General features: G+C 41.3%; 1 protein-coding gene across 1 annotated transcript in view; it reads right to left on the reverse strand.

The window, feature by feature from the left end:
* Positions 1 to 27,510, reverse strand: part of LOC139718645 (uncharacterized) — a 156,441-nt gene that overhangs the window by 4,613 nt on the left and 124,318 nt on the right. The window contains exons 2-13 of the mRNA XM_071630104.1: positions 23,192 to 24,096; positions 17,343 to 17,454; positions 15,662 to 15,756; positions 8,415 to 8,557; positions 7,522 to 7,682; positions 6,978 to 7,001; positions 4,347 to 4,409; positions 3,391 to 3,431; positions 2,691 to 2,786; positions 1,612 to 1,773; positions 687 to 782; positions 20 to 121 (exon numbers count right to left, since the gene is read on the reverse strand). Of these exons, the coding sequence (XP_071486205.1) occupies positions 20 to 121; positions 687 to 782; positions 1,612 to 1,773; positions 2,691 to 2,786; positions 3,391 to 3,431; positions 4,347 to 4,409; positions 6,978 to 7,001; positions 7,522 to 7,682; positions 8,415 to 8,557; positions 15,662 to 15,756; positions 17,343 to 17,454; positions 23,192 to 24,096 (2,000 nt within the window). The remainder of the gene's footprint in view (positions 1 to 19; positions 122 to 686; positions 783 to 1,611; positions 1,774 to 2,690; positions 2,787 to 3,390; positions 3,432 to 4,346; positions 4,410 to 6,977; positions 7,002 to 7,521; positions 7,683 to 8,414; positions 8,558 to 15,661; positions 15,757 to 17,342; positions 17,455 to 23,191; positions 24,097 to 27,510) is intronic.

The raw sequence follows: 27,510 nt of genomic DNA on the forward strand, positions 1-27,510 counted from the left end.
ATAAATAAAGAAAACTCACGTTCGCAAATGCCACCACAAGCGCTTCGGTGTGACCGAACTCTGTTCGCGTCACTCTGCTCGAAAAGTTCTTGATCAGGTCGCGGCAGAAATGAGCGCTCACCTGCAAAGAGTCAAAGACACGGTACAAATTATAATTTCAACTGCTTTCCGGTTCCGGTTTGAACATAAGATACATGCATTCAGAAAACAAGACCCTACATACAGTATAGGCTATAGAGTCTGGATCTTATACAACCATAGAGCTGTATAACGAAAACCAGCCGTTGCGACGTACAAAGTGTCAGGTGTTATTATCAAATTATTGATACGTAATGCCTTATACAGTCAACCTCGCCAAGTCGAATTGAGAGGGACCTGGGGAAAAAAATGATTCGACTTACGTGAATTTCGAGTTACACAATAACATTTCCAAAATGCATGTTCCTATCTATCCGGTAACATCTTTTTCTTTTCTTTTCTTTTTTTTTTTTTTTTTTGGGGGGGGGGTCGATTTTTCCAATTTTCGACTTTTGCGAATCAACTTAGGCGCGGGTGACGGTATGTTTGTAGAGACTGCGTGCGATCATAGTGTTACTATTTTGTTTGTCTATAAAGTGAAGCGAGTGGATTTAAGGCATTGATGACATGGTTTCAATATGATGATTGTATTGACTAGATTTACTTACTGTGCATAATTCATCTACATTGGCAAAGAGCTTCACCACTTCGATATGCATGAGGTGGCCCTCGCATTGTAGCCAACGAAGACGCTCCTGGAATATCTGCACAGAGAGAGAGAGAGAGAGAGAGAGAGAGAGAGAGAGGGGTCACATCAAAGTTATCATTATCATCAAAATTATTGATAATTCGCAGAATCAATAAAATCGTGTGCTAAGTAGCATCAAATTGATTAGAGTTTATATTCATATCTGCAACAATGCGTGAAAAACATTCAAGTATTCACGAGAATGTATCTTCTGTCTTGAATCACGCATTTACTGGACACTTCCCTTTGATTCACGCTCACTTTCTGATACAGCGTGTTTTCAAACGCATGTGTATGGCTCAACATTATTTCTACAAGCTTGTCTTTCACGTGGGCCTCTATTTTCAAATAACACAATTACGTTGAACAATTATTTTCATAGGTATATGTACATGTATATAATATTGTTGTAATAAATTGTACGTTTTTGTTTTCCTTGAACTTGTACTGACAACAACCATAATGTGCTATTGGACATAAAGTTTCCTTTGAACTGAATTGAAATTGAAACGCCAGGCGAAAACGTTTCATCAGCGGTACTTCGACACCACGATTGACTTTTCCAGTCTGAGCCGGGCAACTTAACTTCAAGTTTTTGTTTTTATTATTGTTATTATTATTATCATTATTATTATTATTATTATTATTATTATTATTATTATTATTATTATTATCATTATTATTATTATCATTGTTGTTGTTGTTGTTGTTGTTGTTGTTGTTGTTGTTGTTGTTATCATTATCAAAGGTGGAATTTGACTGACAGTAGGCTTTTACGTACAAGACATACCAAAATCAAACATAGTAAACGAAGAAGAAAAACAAGTTTTCAAGTAATAACCTACTTCTTTTAGCACCAGGATGTGGTCCACCATGAAGACGCATTCGCTCCTGAAGAGTTCCCACACTTTGTCCCGCCGCTTGGTCTCTTCCTTCGCCAGGGACAGGCCGTTGGGCTGGGCGGACTGCTCTGTCTTCGACTCGACGAAGTCCTTCCAGTGTTTGTCCTGTCGGAGAAAGAAAAGCAAAGGGGGAATAAAAAAGATGGTTGGGTATTTGAAATCTCTCTTCCAGAACATCGATGCCATCGCCACAACGCTGATTATAACCTGGTGAGCAACATTTTGCATGTGCATCAATAGCGTTTGTCTCTTGATGAAACCAACATTATCGTAGTGAGTGAAAGTGACATATACCCCGCGTTCACATTGTCCCCCGCGCCGCGGGGACAGCCTCAAGAGATCTTATCTTTTTTACGACTGACCGTTCACATTGGTATCTCATCTGTCCCCGAGCTGTGGGGGCAATTGGGGCTTGGGGCGAGCTCTGCCAGGCATAGCGCATGCGCACATTTGATGACCACAGCTGGACGCTATCAATTTCGCCCCAAGGTCACTCTCCCCTCCAAATCTTGTCCCCGTACCCGACTTGATTCGCGGGGACGAGGGGACAAGTCCCAGCGAGCGTTCACATTATGGTTTTGGAGGAGAAAGTCCCACAGCTCGGGACTTTCCCCGCGGCGCGGGGGACAATGTGAACGCAGTGATATACATAGTCTTCCAAATCATATTCTGATTTTTTTTCCACTGCCAAAATATAGCATCTTTTAATTCTTTACATTCCCCCCCCCCCCAAAGACTGGCATAGCAGGATTAAATTCTTCATAGTGTACCTCTATAAAGAGTCACATCATTACCATAAACAAACAATCTAAGTATGTTACCTGTGTCCTTCGGTAGGATCTGTCATCATGAGTGAGTGTGTAAGTGAGAGAGAGAGAGAGTGTGTGTGTGTGTAGGGGGGGGGGGGAGAGGTATAGATAGAAGGAGAGCGGTATGGTAGCAATGTTTACTTTGGACGATTCGACTCCTGGTGTTAAAGAGTCACTTAAGTAAGTGCGTGCTGTGGTTAGCTGCAATCTAACCTTGAATTCTGCAAACTCCAATTCATCTTGGTCGTGGATCTTGAAGTTGGAGAAGAGAGCCGTGATGTCCTCCATACCACTCTTCTCTTGCTTTCCCTGGGAGACAAAGACAAAACGAGGGTTGATATCATTATATAGAAGGATAATATCACGCCTTGAGATGTTTCACAGATAATGAAAAGTGATTATGATATTTCTTTCATTCCCTTCAATCTCATCAGCGTAAGCTCTTTTCTCCATAAGGGCCTGAAAATTTTTCATTTGGACTATTACCACAGTTATTGCCAGGTATAATAATGCTCTTATACTTCCCTATAAGGGTGAACATCAATACCAGGATATCGCAAAATAGCAGATCCTGCATGGTAGAGGACGAACGGACCGGGGGTAGGATTCGAACCGAGGGTCCACTGAGCCCTATCCATTCTACTGCAGCCCACACTGATGCGAATAACACACTACTAACTTCTTATTCACATTTACATTCCGAACGCTGTGAAGATTCTTTATTCCCACTCGCTCCTCCAATGCAAAGGATATGCCAAATCCTTGAAACTTACGGGCATCTCTCATTCATCCTTACTCTATATGAGACGTTGTTTGAATCAATGCAAATATATATATATATATATATGTATATATATATATATTTTTTTTTTTGGGGGGGGGTACGAATTCTAAAGACATAATTTCGACTCACGAATTTCTTCTTGAACATGGCCGCAATCGTCTTCTTGTTGTCTGAAAGCAAAGAAAGAGATACAAAACGTAAATACAAATTTAACAACACCTTCAGAAGACGAAGTGTACAACACTTAAACTTCCGACTTTACAGCGAAGACAAACAAGAGGAGATAACGGGAAACAACCTTACTTCCTTTCTTTGACCATTAATTTTATTTCCAACCTGCAAAGCATATAAGTGTAAGGTATAATCCTTAGCTTGTAGATGATCGCACGCATTAACAAAGAAATACCAATCCAGAAGATCAATGTAATCAGCATTCCTCAACCAGTTACAGAAGGCCGCTGAAAGATTCATCTGATTGGAATATCAACTGGATAAAAGTTCATTTTGTCACAATCAGTTGCAAATTACCTGTTCTTGATGAGACTTTCGCCTACTGGATCTGTAGGCTTCTTCAGATCGAACGCTGTGAGAGAGTCGCACGCCGATCTTAGAGAATAATTTGCAACTGATTGAGACAAAATGGACTTTTATCCAGTTACAGAAGAACTACTTCTGAGGGGAAAAATCCGTGGTGTTCAGACGTTTGCACTTAATCATCATAAATGTCTCCATGAAGTCCCCGATACACTCGATCATCATAAAAGTCTCCATAACCCCATGTAAGAAGGAAGTCCCCGACACAAACCCTTCATCAAAATGACTCATCAGGCAAACACAGGCACGTGATGGATAATTCGTGGAAAGGAATTCGATGAAGACCTTTGCGACCATCGCAATCATCATAACCATTGTGATGAGTGGCATTTCTTGGAAATTGCCCCTCCAATTACTCACACACACACACACACACACACACACACACACACACACACACACACACACACACACACACACACACACACACACACTCACTCACTCACTCATTAGCACTCTATACCTTTACAATGAAATATTGTAGGCCTTACCTTGTCCTTCGTCGCTAACGAGGCCAGGACTTTCGAAGCCTTGTGCACTCTGCTCGATGAAATCTGCAGAGGACAACGTGTATTTCTTTTTATCATTTCCGTTAATCACGTGAGACGAAACAATATGGCGACACAGTTGTAATCACAGAGATATTAATGTTCAGTTTCAACAGGATAAAATAAATTCACTCGTTTATCGGGATATGGGCTTATATCGATATAGGCCTAAATCGTTACATCCCCAGCGATAATTTGCAACTGATAAATGTGCAGGAGTAGCAGCAGCAACAACGACAACAACAACAACAACTACTACTACTACTACTACTTCTACACAACAACAACAACAGCAACAACAACAACAATAACAATTACAATTACAAGAACAGAATGTAATCACTGAAGATCTCTTCAGATTTGCCGCGTTTTTGGACTTTGGCGGCACATGAAGTCAAGAGCGGTTTTTGATACAATGATAATCAGTTTAGAACACCTTTAGATATTTTTTTTTCCGCCCCACAAGGCAATTTTCAAGATACTTTGCAACGAAACAAGTGTAACACAGTAGGTGTTATCTTTCGATTTGCGTGTTGTTGTTTTTTTTTAATTCAATGGCTCATTCTTTATTTTTTTCCAAAAAAGAGACTTTTCATTGGGTCTCAGAGATTAAAACCATTTGCAGGTGTAATTATCTCGAAGAGCGTAGACTTGATTTTCAGGAGTAAGATTGGTTCATCCGTTTGGACGTCAGTGAAAGCTCTTTGATATCTTATTCACGGATCGACACCATACACTGTGACCCAAGAAGACAACTGGGGCCAAGTACACTGCAGTCGTTTACGTTGTGCTGGCAGAAATAAGGCTTCGGTTTTTCATCAAGGGATGCCCTGGCCTACCTTCACGAATTCCCCTAGCAACCGCATCCCAATCCAAGCTCTAGAGCTTACAATTGTTGTTGTTGTTGTTGTTTTTGTTGTCGTTTTACCCAACAAAGTAATGATGATAATAAATGACGATAAACTGAGGCCCTAGAGGAAAACTGGGGCGAAGTACAGTGCAGTCGTTTACGTTGTGCTGGCAGAAATAAGGCTTCGGTTTTTCATCAAGGGATGCCCTGGCCTACCTTCACGAATTCCCCTAGCAACCGCATCCCAATCCAAACTCTAGAGCTTACAATCGTTGTTGTTGTTTTTGTTTGTTTTACCCAACAAAGTAATGATGATAATAAATGTTGATAAACTGAGGCCCTAGAAGAAAACTGGGGCGAAGTACAGTGCAGTCGTATAAGTTGTGCTTGCAGAAATAAGGCTTCCGTATTTCACCAAGGGATGCCCTTGCCTACATTCACGAATTCCCCTAGCAACCGCATCCCAATCCAAGCTCTAGAGCTTACAATTGTTGTTGTTGTTGTTGTTGTTGTTTTTGTTGTCGTTTTACCCAACAAAGTAATGATGATAATAAATGACGATAAACTGAGGCCCTAGAGGAAAACTGGGGCGAAGTACAGTGCAGTCGTTTACGTTGTGCTGGCAGAAATAAGGCTTCGGTTTTTCATCAAGGGATGCCCTGGCCTACCTTCACGAATTCCCCTAGCAACCGCATCCCAATCCAAACTCTAGAGCTTACAATCGTTGTTGTTGTTGTTTTTGTTGTTGTTTTACCCAACAAAGTAATGATGATAATAAATGACGATAAACTGAGACCCTAGAAGAAAACTGGGGCCAATTGCAGTGCAGTCGTTTAAGTTGTGCTTGCAGAAATGCGGCTTCGGTATTTCACCAAGGGATGCCCTTGCCTACATTCAGGAATTCACCGAGCAACCGCATCCCAAATCCAAGCCCCACCAAAGGACTGGCATCGACACATCAGATACAGATATGAACATATTGGCTTTAACCCCCTTTGGCTCCATAGAGGTGCGATAACGGCACCATTGCGTAGACACAGGCTACACCTGATTCCCTTAAAGGGGAAGTCCAGTCCAAATATAAGTTTGTCTGATAAAAAAAAGAGTAAAATCTTGCGAGGTCAACGGTAAAAATTTGACTGAAATCGGGTGGAACTTTAGGAAGTTATGACGTTTTGAAGTTTTGCTCATTTCTGCAAAACAGTTCTTGTACAGTGGATATGAATATGCAAATGAGTGAGCTAACCATGTAACAACCTCACAATTTTCCATTGATCCTGTACGAAAAAATGACGAAAATTCAATGTTTCTGTCATTGAAGTCTGAAAAATGATGTTATTCTTTGTTGCATAACTTCAGAATAGTGATTGGCTGGATATACCAGGATTAAAGCCTAGGGCATAATTGAGTTTGAATGAATAACTGAAAATTTCAAAATTGTATGTACAAACTATATGGCAAGTTGTGAGGGTATGACATGCTCACTTTACTATTTGCATATTTTCATCGACGGTTCAAGAACTGTTTCCTGAAAAATTAGTGAAACTTCAAAATGTCATAACTTCCTTATCTTTCACCCGATTTCGATCAAAATTTTACTGTTGAACTCGTAATATATTACTCTTTCTTGTCCGACTAACTTATATTTGGACTGGATTTCCCCTTTAAGCAGTAGGTTGACACGATATCATTGATGAGCATTACTGTGTATATAGGACACTCACCTTGCAAATGAACAGCCGCAACAGCTGAAAGAGCAAGTGAAACAAACGGAAGTGTGTTATTTTCGGAGCCAACGATGGCTAAAGATAATCATTGCTATCTAGTGAGTGTATCTGTCTCCCCAAAACATCGAAAAACATAGAAGAGAAGAATAAAATGTACTACGTCCGGAGCACCTCGTGCGCAGCTGTATCTCACGAGTTATATGACAAAAGCATGAATAAAAATCTTCTGCAAAACTTCAGACATACAAGCGTCACCTCTTCCTCCTCTCCTCCTCCTCCTCCTTCTTCTTTTTTCTTTTCTTCTTCTTCTTCTTCTTCTTCTTCTCCTTCCTCTTCTTCTTCTTCTTCTTCTTCAATTATTTCTTTTCTCCCTCTCTCACACTTTCTACCTCTTATCTCGCTCTTAGTGATTCTGTTGTGGGTCTACAGGCCAAAAGCATCTCATTAGATATCATATCCCCCCCCCCCCCACACACACACACATCAATTCTCGTTACACACACACACACACAAAACAGTAGATTATGATAGATAAACGTACATGCTAGCGTGGTGCTGGCTTCGCTCATGATGCTGGCCCGGTGTTCATGCGAGGCACCAGAGCCGGGTAGGCCCGGGGGCAAGAGAAGGTCCATCTGAGGTGGATTCAGTCCCAGTGTGGATGACGTTCCGGAAGCACGTGGTGGTGAATCGGTCTGATCACTTCAGTGAAAAGTAAGTAATATTTGAAAAAAAAGAAGAGAAGATAATGAGGTTAATAATCTTATTGGTGAGACGGACTCTGCTCGAGAAGGCAAAGGTTTGCATGAATTGCGAGGAAAAGGAACAGAAAAAGGAAGAAAATGACCATGTGGGTGAGAATCATTTCACATGAATCCAAAAGTTTGATTTATTTTGATTTCTGATCGATACATTCAAAATTTATTTGTTATCTTAAAACTACGCTATATTTTCAAACGGCGACGATGTTTATCGTTGTAGCAGTCAGTCCTAACTCCGTGCCGGTGTGCATTTAGGCACGGTGACAACAAGTTACTCCAATCATGCCTATCCACTTTATCAAATTTAGGTCTAATAGCAATTCTTATGATAGAGTTACAAACCCGGTAGCATGGGGGAACATGGGTGATCCGATTGAATCGATCTTCATTCGCTGCTCACCGCGGGACATTCGAAAACCACGAATAGCCCCCGTCAGCCACGTGTCAGCGAATATACACTGTGTTGGAGCGTACGCTAATCGGAAAACGGTCGGCTCCATTCGAGACTCTTCGGCTCTGTGTGTGTACTTATATAGAGATCAGTAATAAAGCTGTACACAATTTGTTACGGGGATTCGCGAAAACATCCGATCCGGGCCAGCCTTCACACTCGATAGTATCACCATGCTAGCGGGTTTTTAAGGGATCCTTGGTCGGATATATAGAGGCTTACTTGCACGATGTATCTTCGTCGGCAACCACCTCGTTGGCGGCAGCTGCGACCTGCGAGATGACGGCGCCTCGCCGCAGCCTGATGCGGGAGCTGAGCGGTCGCATGGGAGTGTCCTCCTCCACGTCACTATTCGTTGAACTGACCTGGAGGATGAGAAATGAGGATTTATTGATAAATTGGTAAATTGGTAGACAGATAGATAGATAGATAGATAGACAGACTGAAAGATAGAGAAGGATGGAAGGAAGGGAGAGAAGCGGGCAGAAGGAGGAAGGAGAGAGAGAGAGAGAGAAAGAGAGGGAGAGAGGGCGGAAGAGAGAGATTGTATATATAGCAAAATAACAACACACGTGGCGGACATGTGGTAAACATTCTTTTAAATTAGAAGCCTGTGCGGAAGATCGATTGATGTTCATTTCCTCTCGGAATGCATAATGACGACATAGTTTCCTTCAGAACTGAGTAATGGTCGATACGTAGAATTCACTTCGACTGCATTAAGTTGCTAATGAGTGGTCAAAGACCAATTGATGTGGGGGTACATGTTTGTGTTTAAACATGAGGGATTAGGTCTGCTGCATGTGTAACTTAATGAAAACAGCGGAAGATAAATTGTTCTCTACAACGCCTAATGACTCAAAGTGTACTTGCTTATTTTCTAAGGGTGTGATGAGTGCTGAGATGGGAAGGGGGAAGACGAACAAAATATTAACAATTGATACGAGAAAATGTAAATAGATACATTAAGGAACCAGAGATTTAATCCTTTCAATCCTCTTCATGACATCATTCATTTAATTTGCGATTGGGTGATATCTTAGGTTGTTGATATATGAATAAAAAATTTGTTGTATTTATATTCTGATGACGAAAATGTCAAGTTGCAACATAAAACACAGTTTTTGCCTACCTGACTGTTGCAATTAAACCAAAACATGTCCCCAAAAGACAACAAAAACAAGAACAACCAGTAATACTGACGCATAAACTGTACGTTTTCCTCCCATTTCAGCCGTTAATAATTGATATGATGTTACTATTGTAATTTCGTGCAATACACGGTATGTCATACTTAAAAAAATATATATATACATTTACGGAAAGTATGTATTTGTTAGAGAGCAGTACCATGTTTGGGCATTTTGTTGAAATACTATTTAGTAAGCGTTTTCTCTGCAAACTTACACATGAAATCATACCAACGCGCACGTGTTCTGCAGCATACGAATCGACTCTCCAAAATAAACCTTTAATTCCCTAGAGAATGTATCGATTATTCTGCTACATGTTTCCGCCGCTCGGTTCCTCGAAACTAACATGAAACACTTCAACACTAAATAATCGTTGGAGCATGTAATGATTGTACGAGCTTATTGGCTTGTCGAACCCGATGACGAATTATACGGGGTGCTTCGGAATTACGTAATTATCTGATGATGAGACAATCTGAGTACCGCCGCGGCGAAACATACTCACTGATGAAGCCCTGTGGGAGAATCCCCAACAACTTCGTAGGAAACTAATTGATTACGACTGCAAGACACCTTGACCGTTTAACCTGCATGTATACGGTTGTCGATGGTTAAAAAGAAATAAAATAGAATAAACAAAAGGAGGGTGAAGCTCCTCTACGTCCTTTCCAGAGGCCCGACCGTGTCGTCTAATGATCCCTAGCTAGCATGTCATGTCCAAGTAATGACTGATGATGAGCGGGGATTCTAATGCGTTTGACAATGAAGTTTTCAGGCAATGAAGTTTCCAAGCAAGCAATATCGCGAGTGTGTATGTATCATGACACGCGAGTGTACCACGACCGCTTTCTTGGCGAGAATTGTCTATAACCCGCCTTATCACGACTTCAACGTGACCCTGCGGTATAGGTTGAGGGCCTACAAGGATCAACGCATCTCGAACAAGAGTGATAATGATTATGGTAACGACTCTTGACAATTGGTGAGTTGCCAGAAAACATTCGGACTCATACCATGTGCGCACTGAACGTTCTCACACAATATGTGAACATGGCATAACCAGACGAAACAAAACTGAGCTATAGAATCCACAATTTTCTCGCAACGCCAACATATCAAGAGACTAATTGGCTGTCAAGACAACTAAACAAAGTTACGAGTTGATAAGTTGATTAATACAGTTTTATCATCTAGGTCTATAAATCTATAAAGTGTACGTGCTTGGAGAAAAATTAGACAAGCTAGATTGTCAGTTGCCTCGGAAAGGGTGCAAAACTTTGTTGGACTTGTATCATGTCGTTCCCTACTTTTTATTCAGCTGGTTGATGATGGCAGCATCGCCAGTTTATAACTGAAAACGCTGTTCCTTCGATTGACTTGTCGAGTAAAACAACAATGTGCACAACAGACACAGCATCAGAGCACAACGAGTTTACTAATCAAACACATTCACAAACAAAAGGCCCGGTCCTGCTGGCGTTTAGGAAGATTTGCGTATGAATTGCGCACAAAATTGGTTTATATTCGCTAAACATCCCGAATATCCGTGAAATATGCTTGCATGAGTCGGCCGACATCCACATACGTCCGCAATTATCCGCAGGGGCACGGTCTTTTTTTCCGCTGTCAGGATTTTTGAGCTGCACAAAACTTTGGTTGCGGATGTTTAGTCGAATATAAACCAATTTTGTGCGCAATTCATACGCAAATCTTGGAATTTCTAAACGCCAGTGGGACCGGGCCTTAAGCATGAGGTGAGAAACACACACGTGCGCGAGCAAACAAAGTCGGGGAAACCTTTTGCTGGCTGCCGAGGTACACGCATCGGTCGCTAGATATACAGCGTCTCAGCCGCTTGACGTTGTATCCGTGCAGCGACAACGGCAACGATCTCGTCTCCGGGGCGGACATTGGGCCCTCCCCCGCATCGATCACTATGGCTCCGTTCGTCCCCTGGACGCAGTCCAGGCTCTGGCTGAAATTCGGCGCCAGCAGCGCCGAGGCAGACGATGACACGGCACAAGCGATCATGATGGCGACGACGATTCTCTGTCTACAGCACTCGCACGAAATGAACCGTTCTTCCGTCAAGAGGAAATTTGTCAATGCAACACGGAGAGATGTCTATCATGTGTTCTTTACATCTATCGGTGATGAATTAGTCACAGACGATACAACAAAAATGAGGCTGAAAACTCCAGGGAAGAATGTCAATCACGCGACTGCAAGTGACACTGACATCTAATCAGCAGACGAAGCCGGCAGTGATTCCGAGATAGCGGTTGAAGTGAAAGTGCGCTTTGCAAAACGCAGACGGAGGTTTTTGAAGTTCGCGTCACTTCCCGGCCGAGCGAGCGGGCGAAGTAGAAATGACACTGCGGGGGGAAAAGCCTGTACAGCTGATTAATTGGGCTCTCGAGCATTCTCTCCTTCAGATCACGTGACTTGCTCTCATTGATTGCAACAGCCTGCGGATGAGGACGCCACTCACGCCATCCCTCGTAGCAATCAGGAAAACGTGGGAAAAAGTTGGGAGATGAGTAGGATCACCAGACGTGCACACATGCGTGCGCGAAGGATGCCACCACCTCCCTTCTCTCCCCTTAGCTGCTGCTATCTACTTACTATTAATCTATGTATGTATGTATGTATGTATGTATGTATGTATGTATGTATGTATCTATCTATATATCTATATATCTATCTATATATCTGTCTGTTTTGATTCAGGGAAATACGACTGTTGCTGTTTTGCGCTCGGCAATCACGATATGCAGGTTGTACTTCATAGAGAACGAGCGCAGCAATTGATACGTTTGTGCCCGGCGTTATCATATCGCCGTCGTCCACTATGTAGACATTGAACGCAAATCGAGAAATCCCTATTCTGACGATTGACACGCATTCTCATCGCGTCGCACGTGTTATGCCATTTGTTGGACAGCACTCGACACGATCGAGATTATGATGCGTCCACCGTTGTCTCGACTTGCTCGATTTCCACTCATCAAAAGTTGGGTCAAGAAAACCCGGATTGTCTCATAAAATATTGTGCAGGGGCGTTATTATCTTCACAATAATCCTTCCGCATTCTCATCTGGGCTTCAAAAGCGACCGCCATGCGGATGGAAATGTCAAGGTAGTATTGTACGCAAACCTCATGCCGGCTTCGCAGTAACGTGAACCCATTGAGTGTAAAAATTAACCCTACCAGAATCCCCAATTTCCTTTTAGTCTGTTTTATATATTTACTTGAATTGATTAAGAGACATAAGAGCAATCCGGAAATGGAGAAGGTTCAATTCGCTAGTGGTGTTTTTTACTCTCAAAGTAAGTACCTACAAGGTTTGCATATGAAGAAAAAAAAAACGAATAAACTCCAAAATCCATTTTCTTATCTCTTCCGCCTTAGATTAAAAAAAGTTCGTGTCAATCTTCAGGATTGCACTAAGCACAAATTTTTCGTACAGCAATCACAGTGTCGATCATGGTTTGGAGTGCGATCATGGATAATCAGAGTAGCCCATTGACAATACAGAAACCAGGTGTGTAAGATACTATTCCTCGAGGGAATTTACAGCATGTTGGCTAATATATCGCATTTTCGTCGTTACCCGACTTAAAGCGGGTTATTACAACGTTATTCCACACATTTCTTATGCGTACTTGTACATTTCGGAGCGTAAACCGACAGTTCTGGAAGCATACGAGAACCATGTTTTGAATTTAAACAACATCTTACGTAGATAATTGGATGGCAATGTATATGGCACTTTCAAGCATTCCGTGTCGTCTGCCACGTTTTCTTCTTGCAGTTTACTCGTATCAAAAACAAGGGGGAATTCACATTAGACATTCTTCTTGATATTACTCTTCATGTTTGCTTTCATTTTACTTCAAAAAACACACTCATTGAACATCGAAATGAATGCGTGAAGTATTCGAACGGAGGAGGGGCATGTTCCATATACGTTTAAAGGGAATAATCACGAACAAAGGGTATAAAGCTATGTTTTATAAACCCCAACAATACAAGACCCGAGATGAACACTCGACCAACAAGAGGAAGAATCATAGGTAATCGATCTTTTACGCCTAGCCCATGTTACATGATGGGTGCACTGGTGTTGCATTGATGTTGATAAATGTGAGATCTCAATTTTATTTTCTTTTTTCTCTTTCCTTCTCAGACTTCTAATCAATTACTACTTCACTTCGACGAAATGCCAACGCGGACCAATTCGGGTGCATGATTGTGAGCACGATCCCTGCGGCTGCCAGGTCGCTGACAAACGCGAGAATCAAGGAAGCTGGGCAATCAACAAGTCTTATCGGTCAGACGAGATTTCGCCACGCTCGCTTAAGTAGGGTGAGTAATACCTCACCGCAACTCACACCATCTCGTATCACAGTAAATAGTTCATTTTGCGACTTTCTTTCTCTTTAATCTAATCAATATTTTGCTGTTTACTTTCAATTTCGCATTTTTCTGTTTGGTTGCGTAATACCACTGCACACATAGCGTGTATAAGCTCCGATATGATCTTAAGATTGCGGGAAACCAACAGCAAATCCCCCTCTTCGATATAACAAAGAGCGTACTTTGGAAGATATTCGCATACTCTAAATTTCATCAAACTATGCCAGAATTTTAGGCTAAACACGAATCATTTTCATAGGGAAGGACTCGTAGGCTAATTGCTGAAAACTAACACTGAGTTAAGTCGTTAATCATACATTGTACTTTAACGGTAAAGTTCATGTGATGATCCGATGGAACTGACAATGAAAATAATTTTTTGAATGAATGAATTTTGCACATTATTTTGTAAATAAGAACGGTTTTGTTTTTTGTTTTTGTTTTGTTTTTTTGTTTTTTTGTGTTTTTTTTTTTTTTTTTTTTTTTTGGGGGGGGGGTTTCGCAGTATCCACCTCGCCACAGAAGAACAGCATACGTCTAACTATGTAATGTATAACGTTCTGAACCAAAACCTGAGATCCGGCGCCAGTGTGAACGCGTCAACATCAAGCCTGATCCCTCATCTAACATCCGCGATACCATGACTGTCTTATCACGACGAGAAACCGGCTTCGCAATTGTGTCGACGAATGGCAGCTGGCAGGTGTATGCTATACCGCGAAGTTATAATATTAAGGCGACTTTCTCACAACTTGTGAAAACACATATTTCAACTGCGTACCCACACTTTATTGTAACAACTGAGGTGTCAGTTTTTCATGCACTTTGCCCAATTTCATGATGGACTCTAAAAACGAAAAAAAAAAATGGTGCTTAGCTCATTTCACGTTCAAACTCTTCAATATTAGATGTGTGGTCCCATGCTTGGCTAATACCTGCATGCAAATGCTGTTATCAAATTCATTCATATATTCACTGGCTTACGAGCAAGCCGTGTGACCATGCCATCTCCGCACAAGCCGATTATAATATACAACCAAGACCCAAAATCTCTTGTAGATGAACATTCACAACATTTCGAACATCAGGTTACAGTGGATTCGTATTTTGTGTAGCTACTGTTACTACTCCTACTGTTGACTTGCAAGCTTGAAAGCCAATGCTTTCTTGGCTGATTGCGGGAGAAGATTGCCCTTTTTAAGTTGAAAGTTCAGGGCATGATAAAAAGGACAGTGACAATAACAATCAGCAAACTGCATGACATGCTGCACAGAACCGCTTTGGACGTGAATTGAAGTAATCATATATATATATATATATATATATATATATATATATATATATATATATATATATATATTACAAGTAGGACTGCACATAGAAAGATGAATACATAAAGTACGAATCCTTTCAAAATAAAAAAACAACGTTGTTTTGTTTTGTTTTGTTTTGTTTTGTGCTCTAGGTGACGCAGTAGTTCACCGAATATTAGGATATAATGAATAAAAAAGAAAATGTTAAACACATTGTGTTATTTGATACTGACCTACCCACTGGTAATAATCACGAATGGCTTCAAAGATTAAAACTCGAATTCCCCTGCAATACATATACCGATGCTCTTCATAATGAGACCTACGCATTATTTAGAAACACATTAAAGTGCAATAGATCGTAAGTTTTTGTGCCGTATGGAGATTAAAATACGAAGAAAATAATTATATTTCTATGATTAACGCTCAGCTGTGTGGTGCGCGCGCGCATGACATCATCTTTTACACTCTAAAATCAATTCAAATACACAACATATACATTGGAATAATGACGACGTTTCTGCATGCGTCTATAATGCTTACCATTCGGTCCTTGTTGAAAGTTGCTTTGGTTTGGAGAAATTCCGGTGAAGGTACCCGTAATGAACTGCTCTCACTCGTAAGGGATTCCACGGAATCTATGGTGTCGGCAAATACGGAAACAAACAAGGAGATGGTTAGGAATACTTTATAGGGCCGATACAACGTAGGACCTACTAGTATGACGCTGCGTCAATCCCGTCAATGGAATTCTCCGATGAAATTTGCGCACCATTCCCTTCCAAATGTGCTCTACCCGATTCATTTAGTGTTTGAAGAGTTCAATTCCGTGCGTCATTCCCAAGAGAACATCATTCGAATGAATGTCTCAAAACCAAGAATATAATTTATTTCGAGGTATCCTCACTGCGTTATTTTTCAAATCTTTTCACGTCCATTAGTCAATAGTGCAGAGAGAGGTCACCGGAAAGTCAAAGATAATGTGCAAAGGATGATATAAAATATGCTTATGACATAACGCACAAATTATTGCACGTGCAGTTTCCTGCGATTGAGATAGACAGATAGAGAGAAGAAAGGAGAGGAAGAGAGAGAGAGAGGGAGAGAGAGAGAGAGAGAGAGAGAAGGGTAGAGAGGAGAAGGAGAAGAAGAAGGAGAGAGGGCGGAAGAAAGTGGGGAAGGGGGGGGGGGGGGGGGAGAGAAACGCCGCGTGAAAATCACATACGTGTTCGGGCGGGAAAATGCAAACCGAGATAGCGGCCTCGCATTCTTGGAAAGCAAACGGGATGAACAGGAAAGGACAGACGAGCATTCTAGGTATACGGTGACATTTCCGGCAAACGACAGTCACACTGCCGTGCGGTAATGGGAGACCACTAGTATTGTGCAGTTCACTAAATGCCCCTGAACATTGTCATTTAATTTATATTATCCGGTATAGGTTCTGTAGAACGATCTGGTAATCATAGGATGACCGGAAGAAATTTTCATGCTTACGTCCTTTACTATTACTTTTATTTCATTTTTTTTCACAAAGAAGTTCTATTTACTTAACATTCAGATACAAAAGAAATGTCACATAATGATACATAAAGACAAATAATACAATTTGACAAGCAGCAGTCTCAATGATATGAATACGATTCCAATTAATATTTCATACAATACCTTTCCGTATCCAATATTGGATAATACAGCTTTTATTACTTCTATACTACTACTGTCACTACTACTACTACTACTACTACTACTACTACTACTACTACTACTGTTGCTGCTGCTGCTACTACTACTACTACTACTAGTACTACTACAAAAATCGACAGCAGTAATCGTTTTGTTGGTTTTATATCAGTAATACAACTTATGATTTTCATTCATTTATATTTCCTTCATATCAACCATCCATTTTCATTCATTGGTATTATTTCATAATATACTTTCCATCTGCATAATTTTTACTAGCCTAATATAGGTTCAGCATTATGACGGCATCGTCAGTTGAAGATTGATTTACAGAACGGGCTTGCAAGAAGTTGCGGTCACCAAAAGCTAACATAATTACTGTTATACTGTCATTTTCATTTGGCTGAATGAATTGTTAACAACTTGGCAACTTCCTAGTTCCATTAAACGTGGGCCATTTCGCTCTGTTCGAGAGCGGACTTCTTTAACCTTGCGGATCGGACGGTTAACCTGTCCCACGCGCCGATTTTGTCCTTACCGTGTAGGCTGTCTGCGTTGACAAGGGAAACCGAGTCCGAGTCCTCTTCGTGGTGGCTTACGACGACTTTTGGGCGGTGTCCTCCCGATTCTCGGCGGGTAGCGTTCCGAACCTGGAGGGATTAATCCCGACCGGAAAAAAAATAGAAAGGAGATAATGTAGTTGTTTTTTTTTAATGATAAAATACATTGGATGAGTCTGATATGAACAGAAACAGAGATCAAATAGGTCCTAACAGAGATGGAATTAAGGAGAATCGCATGGAGTGCACTACAACAGGGTTTTTTCAGTCTCCACATGGTTTTAACCTTCTTTCATAAACAATCTCTGGGTTACCATCCTATAATACTTTTCGCAATGTACACAACACACTGCCCATGGGTCTACCACTACCAGAGTTAATGGGGACAGCATAAAATGTGTTATTAAAGGGGAGTTGAGATGATATGACTGAAGGGGACTATTTTCTTCCTTGTCGTGAACATCACTCTCCGTCGGCGATCGTCGATGTAATCATCCTCAAGCCCCTTTCGTCGTCGCACGAGTGCAACATCGTGATGCTCTAGGATCTTGAGGCTCCAGTCAGTCTCAGGAAAGCGTGGACGTTGTCGGCCGCGTGCTCTTTTGCCTTTTACAAATTCCTAGAAGGCTATATGCTCCGTCTGCAGGCTTTTTCGGCCGGTTTATTACAGGATTTATACATGTTGATTATTATACAGTATATTCTTCGTTAAAAGCTCACTACGTCTAATATACCATTTTATGTGCCAATAATAATGTACAACATGTACGTTACTAGATACAGTTTCAAATATGCAAATTTTACATGTTATTTGCATACATGTGTGTTATGCACTTATCGATTTTGTACTGTAATCCATAAGCAATTCGTTTGTTTTTTTATTGCGATTTAGGGAACCAATAAACAATGTATATCATTATAATACATGTTTAGAATATTCAATTTCACACTGTTTACATTTAAACAAGAATGTCTTGAAGCACACTCTTCAAAAATTGGTACACACTTTACGTACCAAATTCCACTAAAAGCAAGCATCAGTTCACGACTGAATAGACTACTTAAGTATATCTCTAACACTTTGCTAACTCCGTCAGCATGCATATAACAGACAGATTATCAATCCTGCCGGTGCATGCTGTGCATGTTATGTATCATTTCCTCCCAAATTAGATTACAGCATTTAGGACTCCATGTTTGTATAATTATCATGACTGTTAGGTTTTTTTTTTTTCTTGTCGGGTCTTCCTTGCTCAGTCTCACTTCCATCTCCCCCCCTTTTTTTATATCTATCTTACAGTTAGTTTTATTCGTCCCTTCTCTTTCCTACTGGTCCATGTTTCCAAATCATATTTGCCATACTTTCTTTGGTGTCCTCCCCTCCCGCGAGTTAACCAAGATTGATAAAGCGATGAGTGGATGACTCTAGTGTCAAAAATCCTCTTAGAAAAAAAAATTGACATCGTGCTGACCTTGCCCACACTTCAAGTGGATAAGAAGATTGCCATTTTCGCTCGTGTGCTAGCTGTCACAGTGAGTATGTGTGGATGCGATCGTTGCATCCTTGATGGACATTCAGGGTCTTTTACCAAACCTTGCATCATGCATATTCCGATGGCAAGTACGTGCTTCTTTTAACTGACTTCTCTGTCTGTCCGTTTGTATGTATGTATGTATGTGTGCATGTAAGTATGTTTGTGTATGTATGTATGTATGTATGTATGTATGTATGTATGTAGCATAATTATGTACGTCAGTGTATGGGTATGTAAGCCTTTATATGCGTGTGTATCATAATGTGCATGATTGTGTGTGTATGTGTGTGTATGTGTGTGTGTGTGTGGGTGTGTGAGTGTGTGTGTGCGTGTGAGAGAGAGAGAGAGAGAGAGAGAGAGTGTGTGTGTGTGTGTGTGTGTGTGTGTGTGTGTGTGTGAGTGTGTAAATCATATGTGTGTCTGTTTGTTTTTGCCTGCTTGCTTGACAGGAACTTTGGATAGTATGAACAAAGCTATGAGGGTTTTATGTGCCAGTTGGCTCTCGAATCGTGCACAGGATCAGGGGAACGGTCCGGGGTAATTGCCCAGGGGGTAATTGCCCTAGACCCCAAACGTACGTTGGGAAGTAAAATATGTAAGCTGTTTCGTTGGCAAACTCATTGCCGAACGTTCTTACAATAGGGAACAGGATGACGCATTACTTTTTCTTTTGTATTCAATGAACGAAATGAACTCAAATTACATCAAATCAAATGATGAATGGAACCTTAAATGAAGGCGAATGTCGCCCAGCACAGATTCATCCGTAATTTGCAGTCTCGAAGGCATCATTGACACTGTGAATGAGCGTTGATAGAGTGCTCAATGTACTCCAATATGAGACATGTTCCACCTTGCCACGTGGCGTCTTCTGTAGGGTAGCATGCAGCCCTTAGAGTTCAAATGTACGCGTGAGTGTGACATAACGCAATTTCGTAGTAATGCTCATTAGGGGGTTAGTTTGCTGAGCATTCGAAAGAGCGGAGATCTTTTCAGCCCTTAGACGAAGACAATGCGTGCTGATTGAGCGGATGATTTGGCAGGGGCGAAGAGCAAATTACGACAATTGAGACATGTCGGACGACGTCACAACTCTCACACACACTCACACACACACACATACAAACACACACACAAACACAAACACACACACAAACACACACACACAAACACACACACACACACACACACACACACAAACACACACACACTTTCCGAGTCGTTATGATTACCGTCTACTTACACAAAGCAGTAATTTCAGATTATTACGCTGAAGGGAAGTAGCTACAGCATTTCCCTTGATCCCGCGGTTTTGTCTAGATGTGAATGATATTAATGAATTGCACTATCGGGTCATACAAAATCAGAATTTTAAGTAATAAAAGATAAAACATGCTTAGTTCCTTATCTAATTCGCAACAATACTACAAGCTGTCCATGAGCTAGACATTGAAAAAAAGTCATACACCCAAAAAGCCATACGGCCAACGAGCTCGACACTAAGCGAAAAGGTCCACCACCTCGACACTACATAATAAAGCCCCGTGATGTATTGTCGAGTTTGTGGGCCTTATTTGCCTAGTGTCCAGTGCTCGTGGGCGGTATGACTTGATCGTGGGTATCAAGCTCGTAAGGTGCACACCGAGTAGTATACCTTACGAGTCGTGCAGCCCACGAGAGATAGACACTAGGCGAATAAGGCCAACGAGCTCAACTTTCGGCAAAAGGGGCTCATGGATCTTTTTCCCCCTAGCGTATATCTCGTGGGCCTGTTTTACATGATGCCTAGCTCGTGGGCTGTGTGACTCGTGGCCGTATGATTCATGGACTTTTTTTTTCCAATGTCTAGCTTGTGAGATGAACCCATCATGTATCATGGAGGCATCCGTGCAGGGTCAGGACAGTCGCTTTACTTGAGTGAAGGAAAAGCAAAATGAAATTTCTGACATCTTGAGATTGCCCCTTCAACACCCTGCTTATCAGCCTAGAGATCTCATATCCATGTGAACAGTACCCACCACTGATCTCTATAAAAAATAGAGATCAGTGGAACCGACTGCGACATCCACTGTCCTTCTCAGCAGAAGCACGCCATCTGGCGTTCGCAGCCTTGCAACATGAGTGCACACAGACACATAGACACACAGACACACAGACACACAGACACACTGCTGATCTCATGCATACCTCGCACCTGCCTCGAACCGTCAATGTTGATTCAACAACTCAACAACATTTGCCATCGAAAATGCTATGTCGCTCATTAAGTCCCGTGAATCTCATAGATTTCATTCTATGAAAAGCAAAAACCAGATTCTTATCAAAAAGAGACCATTACTGAGCTGGAAACTGCATTAAGCATATACAGTGCCCAATCAATGAGAGTCATTGGAGCAAAATAATTTAGGAGTTCAGTGACCATTTGAATTAAATTCAGCTTCAATTTACTAATTCTACATCATGCAGAAAGTACCGGTACTAGTTGTGTGTCATAATGATGTCTGGTTTGGGTTTACGACTGATACGTTGCTTGCGCACACAAGTATATCTTTCATATCAATTTTTTTTTTGTATTTCTGTCCGGGAGGTTATATAAGATAATTATGCTATGTATGTGCATAACTTACAATAATTGTATATAGGCCAATGTATAAGCAAAATGCGAAGAAAAAAATCGTCTTCGGTGGACGCCCAATTGAATGAATCACTTATATTTAAACGCCCATGTTTTTTTTTATATAAATATTTCCAATTTCGTTCAAAGAAAGTGTCGCTGCTCTGCTGCCTTGGTTTCATGTCTTACAGCGCGACCACCTCGAAAGACTTCATTATCCAGTAACCCCCTCTAGACTACAGCGAAATGAAAATTATTGATTTTTTTTATAATAGCACAGTCACCATCTGGCAACAAGAGACTTAACTGAGCTGAAAATGCATTTTACAGCAAATCGGATGATTTTTTCCCCAGCTGCCTCGACGCCAAATCAGCGCGTATTGTCGTTGGAATTACAGTATATAAGGAATCACGAAAATCTTGTTTGGGTCAGCGCGATTGCGGGAGCCTTGCTCTCACTCTCTTTAATCTTTCCCTTCTTCTTCTTCTTCTTCTTCTTCTTCTTCTTCTTCTTCTTCTTCTTCTTCTTCTTCCTCCTCCTCCTCCTCCTCCTTTTCTGTCAAGGAGAAAATCATTTATTGCTGCAGGCAAATTGTGGATATTTAGCATTGGTAATGGTTGGTCCTTCGGAGGGTTGAACATTAGTGTTCTATTTAGAGGAAAATTTGTCGAGTGCTCATTACTGAGGGTCTTTAAGATTCCATATGTGGAAAGGGAGGTTAGTTTAAATAAGTGGGATTGTATATTTATGGAACGGCTGCGAAAATGTTTGATATACAAGCCAGAAAGGCAGGAAATTGCAACGATTCATAATTTCCTCTCAACGATGCGATACATATCGCCTAAAGGGGAAAGAAGGTCGGACAGATTTAAACCAACAGACAGCGTCCATACCAGCAGACGAGCAGCACCAAACACTGGATAGAAAAACGACTCATACAGTGTGTATATTGTACTAGTCAGCCCCCCCCCCCCCCCCCGAAGTAGAGTAAAACAGTCGAAAAACTTTGGCATACATAGGGCATGGCATACATAAAGAAAAAGTACAACATGTCTAAAGAATTTATGCGTATGAAGATATCATTTTTGTGTACGCGGCGTGAATCATATACCAAGGTATCATCGAAGTTAGCAGATTCGTTCTCATTTCCAATGGCAGTTGACTTTTGATGAGAAAAATGGTAACAGGGATCGTAAGTTACTAATTGTGATCTGTGTTGTTGCATGCAACGCCCCTAGGATATCAGACTCGACAAACACTTGGAAGTACACGTATTTCATCTTATTACCCGACATCTTATAGTTGGATATCAGACTTATCCATGTACACAAACTACACAAAGTATGTCCTCCACATAACCTACATGACTATTTTCATCTCAAATGCTGTTTGCGTGAAAAAAAGAATGACCAAACGATAGAAATATTCTTGTATCTAATTTGAATCTTGAAGACAGAGCAGTTGTAAGTTCTTTGCATACATTTAATGACAATTGAGCAGACATGCCTGTGAGAGACCTACACTGTACGGAGGTTTTGCCAAGATCCTCTATCATCGCACAGTTATCAAACGATACTTGAATTAACTGTTCTGACACCATCCTGAGGTGAAGTGCATGGCATACGATTTTAATGATAGATATACACAACAGTTGATGATAGGGATTAGATATCTTACCGGTAATTCAGGGGAGTGGTATGGCGAGGGAAGTGGCGAGGGGGGATACGACGAAACATCCTGCCCCTGGTCTGTTGGCGGTAGGGATAATTGAAGTGTGTTCGTCAAGGCTCTGGGGTTGCCGCCCTCACCCTGCGAGAAAGTCTCGTTCATCATGCGTCCGCTGTTCGGCACAGACAACATCGTAGGAGCCAGCACGGATGCGATCACGTCCGGATCCGATAGAGGGCGCCCTGTGGGTAAGGCGCTTTTGCTTCTGGGACGCGGCGGCGTCATTGTGCCGTCGATGCCGAAATCTTTAGGAGGCAGCATGCAGTCCAGGCTGGCCTGCTTGAAGAGCTTGCCCTTCTTCCGCCGATTGTCCGGGGACCCGCGCCCGATCGACGGGAACACTCGATGAAGCAACGACGGCGAGTTGTGTTCAGATTTTAGCGCCCTCTCCGAATTGCACTTGTCACAGATTTCCGAGATGTCCGTCTGCACGCTCATATCGTGCTTCCCGACGCCATCGCACTGCGTTATCACGTCCCGTTGCCATGGGAACCTGACACCGTGACTGTCGCCGACGATATCGAGCTGCTCATACATAGAATCCTCGTCGGACTGGAGGTCGGGTTCACCGTTGCGCTGCTGCTGCTCCTCCTTGGGGACGGCTAGGGAATCGTTGTTGTTCTCGCGCTCCATGTCGTCCGTCACGAAAGGCACGCCGTTCGTGTGCTCCACCGAGAGCTGTCCGGACGCGGGAGCTTTGTCCAAGGCGACGGAGGAATGCGGAGGGGGTCGTATCCCGCCCATCACACCGACCGACGATACTTCTCCGATGTCGACGCTTGCTCGAATTCGGCCGTTTGCCTTGTGCGGACCGTCGGAACTAAGAGAGTCAGATTTGGTACAGTCGGAGCTCTCTGCATAAACCAAACCACGTTTGAGATATAGTAAGAAGGAGAAGAAGAAAAGAGAAGGGGAGATGGGGGGAAGAGAGAAAGAAACATGTATTAATCATTCAATGTCGTAGCTATTACTTTAAGATTACATTTGATTTAAATCTGCGAGACGTACATACTTCTTTAAATTGATTACTTGACATAATGATGGAATTATGATTTTTTGGGGGGGTGTTTTTTTTTTTGGCTGCTAAAGATATAAAGAGTGTTTGTAAGCACGCAACTTCGGTACCACCGTTTGAAGTCCCTCTGAAGATCATGAATATCATGAGAACAACCTTTGCTTACTCACAAATATGCAGAATTCCGTTTCACAGCAAAAGGTATGAAATCTATGGCATTTGTATTTAAGCTTGCAGGCTTGATTTCTGTGCTACACTGGACATTAATCATCAGCCTAGTTTGTACAAACCTTTACGACTGAGATCTGGAATGGAAACAATTTCTAGGTTAACTGAAATCGTCATATACTATATCAAAACGTTTTCACCCAATGGGAAAAACAACTCCAAACAAACCGTAATTGAAGCACTATTCAATCGTGTATTTGCAGATTCATCGCAAATTTTGTTCAACACGTCAGGCATCTAGAACAAATTATTGTTGGTTTTTTCTTTTAAGATATAAATCACAAACTTCAACCTTAGATATTCTGATCTGACTTACGAAAGACAAAAAATCTTTGAAACATACTGATAAATCATCACCATTATCGCGAAACACAGACGAACAAAAAGCAACAAACACACAAACAATATACGTTTTAGCGAAAGTTATGCGAAATCCGATAAGCATGACACGCCTTCATGAAACACAGCAACGGCAGTTACTGCCCATTGCATCATAGGCATTATGCGCTGGTACCTTTATGAACAACAGATGGCGTAGTTTTAAACACGGGAATGAACCAACTGCACTGCAAGTTGAATGCTTTCCACGTAGCATTCATATCACAGGCATTCAACAGAAAACTCCTGGATTGCATGGTGAGTCCTAGAAGACGAGTATAAGCACACCAAGAAACTCCGCTGCCAAGAATATTCACTGTCCGCACTCCGCAAACATAAAACGGTTGAATGACAAGTCCGTCTTGGAGAAGGACAGTAAATAAGGTCGGGAGTCCAGAGGGGGAAATCATGGTGACATAATGTATCCGGTTTCAATGGCCAAACACAACCAAAGAGTGATGACCATGAAGACAGAAGACCTGCGCACATCACTCCTCCCTAACACACACGCGCACATAATACCTATTCATAATTATTCGGACGCGCCCAACCAGAAACACATTTAACCAACTCGATAGAATGCCGTGTGCATTTGCCTTCATATCCTTTTTTATCCGTAATAACGCAAACTGCACCACTCAAAGCAGACCAATGAGAACAAAAAACAAAACTGAAAGAAAGATATATCCATTACATTAATAACGCGGTCACTAATTTCTCCTGAGAGAAACCAAGCACCCCATTATGTGAGTGCAATGTATTTGTCTGACTATTATCGTGAAAATACCTGTAAAAAATATTGCGATCTAACACAATCCTGTATCTTTGTGAATAATGTGTGGTATATGGTTGCGGGAGCCGGGCGCCTTTGAATGTTCTATACAAATAAATTACGTTATTAATTAGATTAATCAATTAAATGCTATTCATCATCATCATTATTCATCATTTTCTTGATCAAATCGTATGTAATGACAAGCGAGGAACAGCAGCGATTACTATTATTCCTCAAATCTACATGTACTCTTTTCTTGAAGCCCAGGTATTTGACACGTGGACGTCGATGGCTATAGAGTTCACATTCGAAGGTTTGATTGGCAAGTAGTGCTGGCATGTTTTCCTTACTTAAGCAAACATCAGATTCTGTGGAGATATCAAAATCTATTTCATATATATTTTCCAAACATGGAGGCATTTTCTTTATAGCTTGGACGATATAACACCGTAGCAGAGTCAGTTTCTCTTCTTCCAAACAAGATAAATATCGAACGATTGTGGCAAACGGTTAAATACACATTAGGACTTCTTCTGGTCGTAATCTGTGTCGATCGATACGAAATCGTTGACCGCGCAAACTGGAACGATAAAGAAAAAACCCCCGGAGCTCAACTAACAATCGTGCGCGCGTCCACCCTTCGAGAGTGCCAACATGTTGTGGTGACGCTTAACCAAACAGGCGCACAAATATTGGCACAGCAAACATTCCCTGTCACAGTTGGGGAGGATTGATCTTCGCCACAGAATCCATTATTGTATGTTTCAAAGAAAGAAGAACACGGGACACCGGGTGGTATATAACTGAGCTGTTTGGATAAATTTTTGTAGGTTAACTTGACCCGTTTGTTGGTTCATATTGAAATGATACTCGCGTGCATTCCACGAAGGACAAGGAACACTTTAACGGTATACATGCTCCTTAACACTCTTGGACACAGGTGACTTTTAAAAGGTGACGGATCGTACATAATCGGGTGCAGTCGTTGAAGCAGAAGGGGGGGGGTGTAAGTGGGTGGGTTGGTGGGGAGTAGGCGTTTGGAGCTGCTGGGTGCGTATAGTTCCATCAAGTTCATTGAAAATTCATATCTGATATACTTGCTCAATATAACCATTGTTTCGAAACATCGGTAAACTAACTTTAAACGAGTGATTAATCAAATAATTTATTAATTATTGACGTCACTGTTTTTTAAAAAATTATACTTTCCGACCACCAGACTTATTTTTTTCTTCAATTTGGATAAAAATTCAAAAAGTCGCCAGGTGAAATGAAGGAAGGACGAGTTTGACAGCTGCCTGATGACGCCACAAGTTCACTTGTCACTCGGCTAAAAATAACCGAGAGAATGTGGGTTACCGTCAATGATCTCGGAGGAGGAGAACAAAAAGCCGGAATGTAAAGATTTTGAAATCAAAACATCGGGGCGCTGTGTATAGGCCGTGACCATGAGTGCCTCGGTGTACATTGACAAGACAAATATTTGCGCTTTATTATTTTTTGTCCCGTTCCAGATGCTGAACTTTCACGAAACCGGCAAAATAGTTGTATTTGGCGCCCCTCCTCTGGGCGGCTGCTAAACTACATTCATCACCGTCGCTATGGACATTACTCAACTTATCATTAGCATATTATATCATATCATATCATATCATATCATATCATATCATATCATATCATATCATATCATATCATATCATATCATATCATATCATATTATATCATATCATATCATATCATATCATAGAATATCATATCATATCATATCATATCATAGAATATCATATTATATCATATCATATCATATAACATCTTATATCATATATCATACATATATATCTAATATCTACTGGTATATACTTATGTATATTG

This window comes from Diadema antillarum, unplaced genomic scaffold (genome assembly GCF_040938485.1).
Source record: "Diadema antillarum isolate AM-2024a unplaced genomic scaffold, OU_Dant_1.0 scf00000098, whole genome shotgun sequence".
Lineage (NCBI taxonomy): Eukaryota > Metazoa > Echinodermata > Echinoidea > Diadematoida > Diadematidae > Diadema > Diadema antillarum.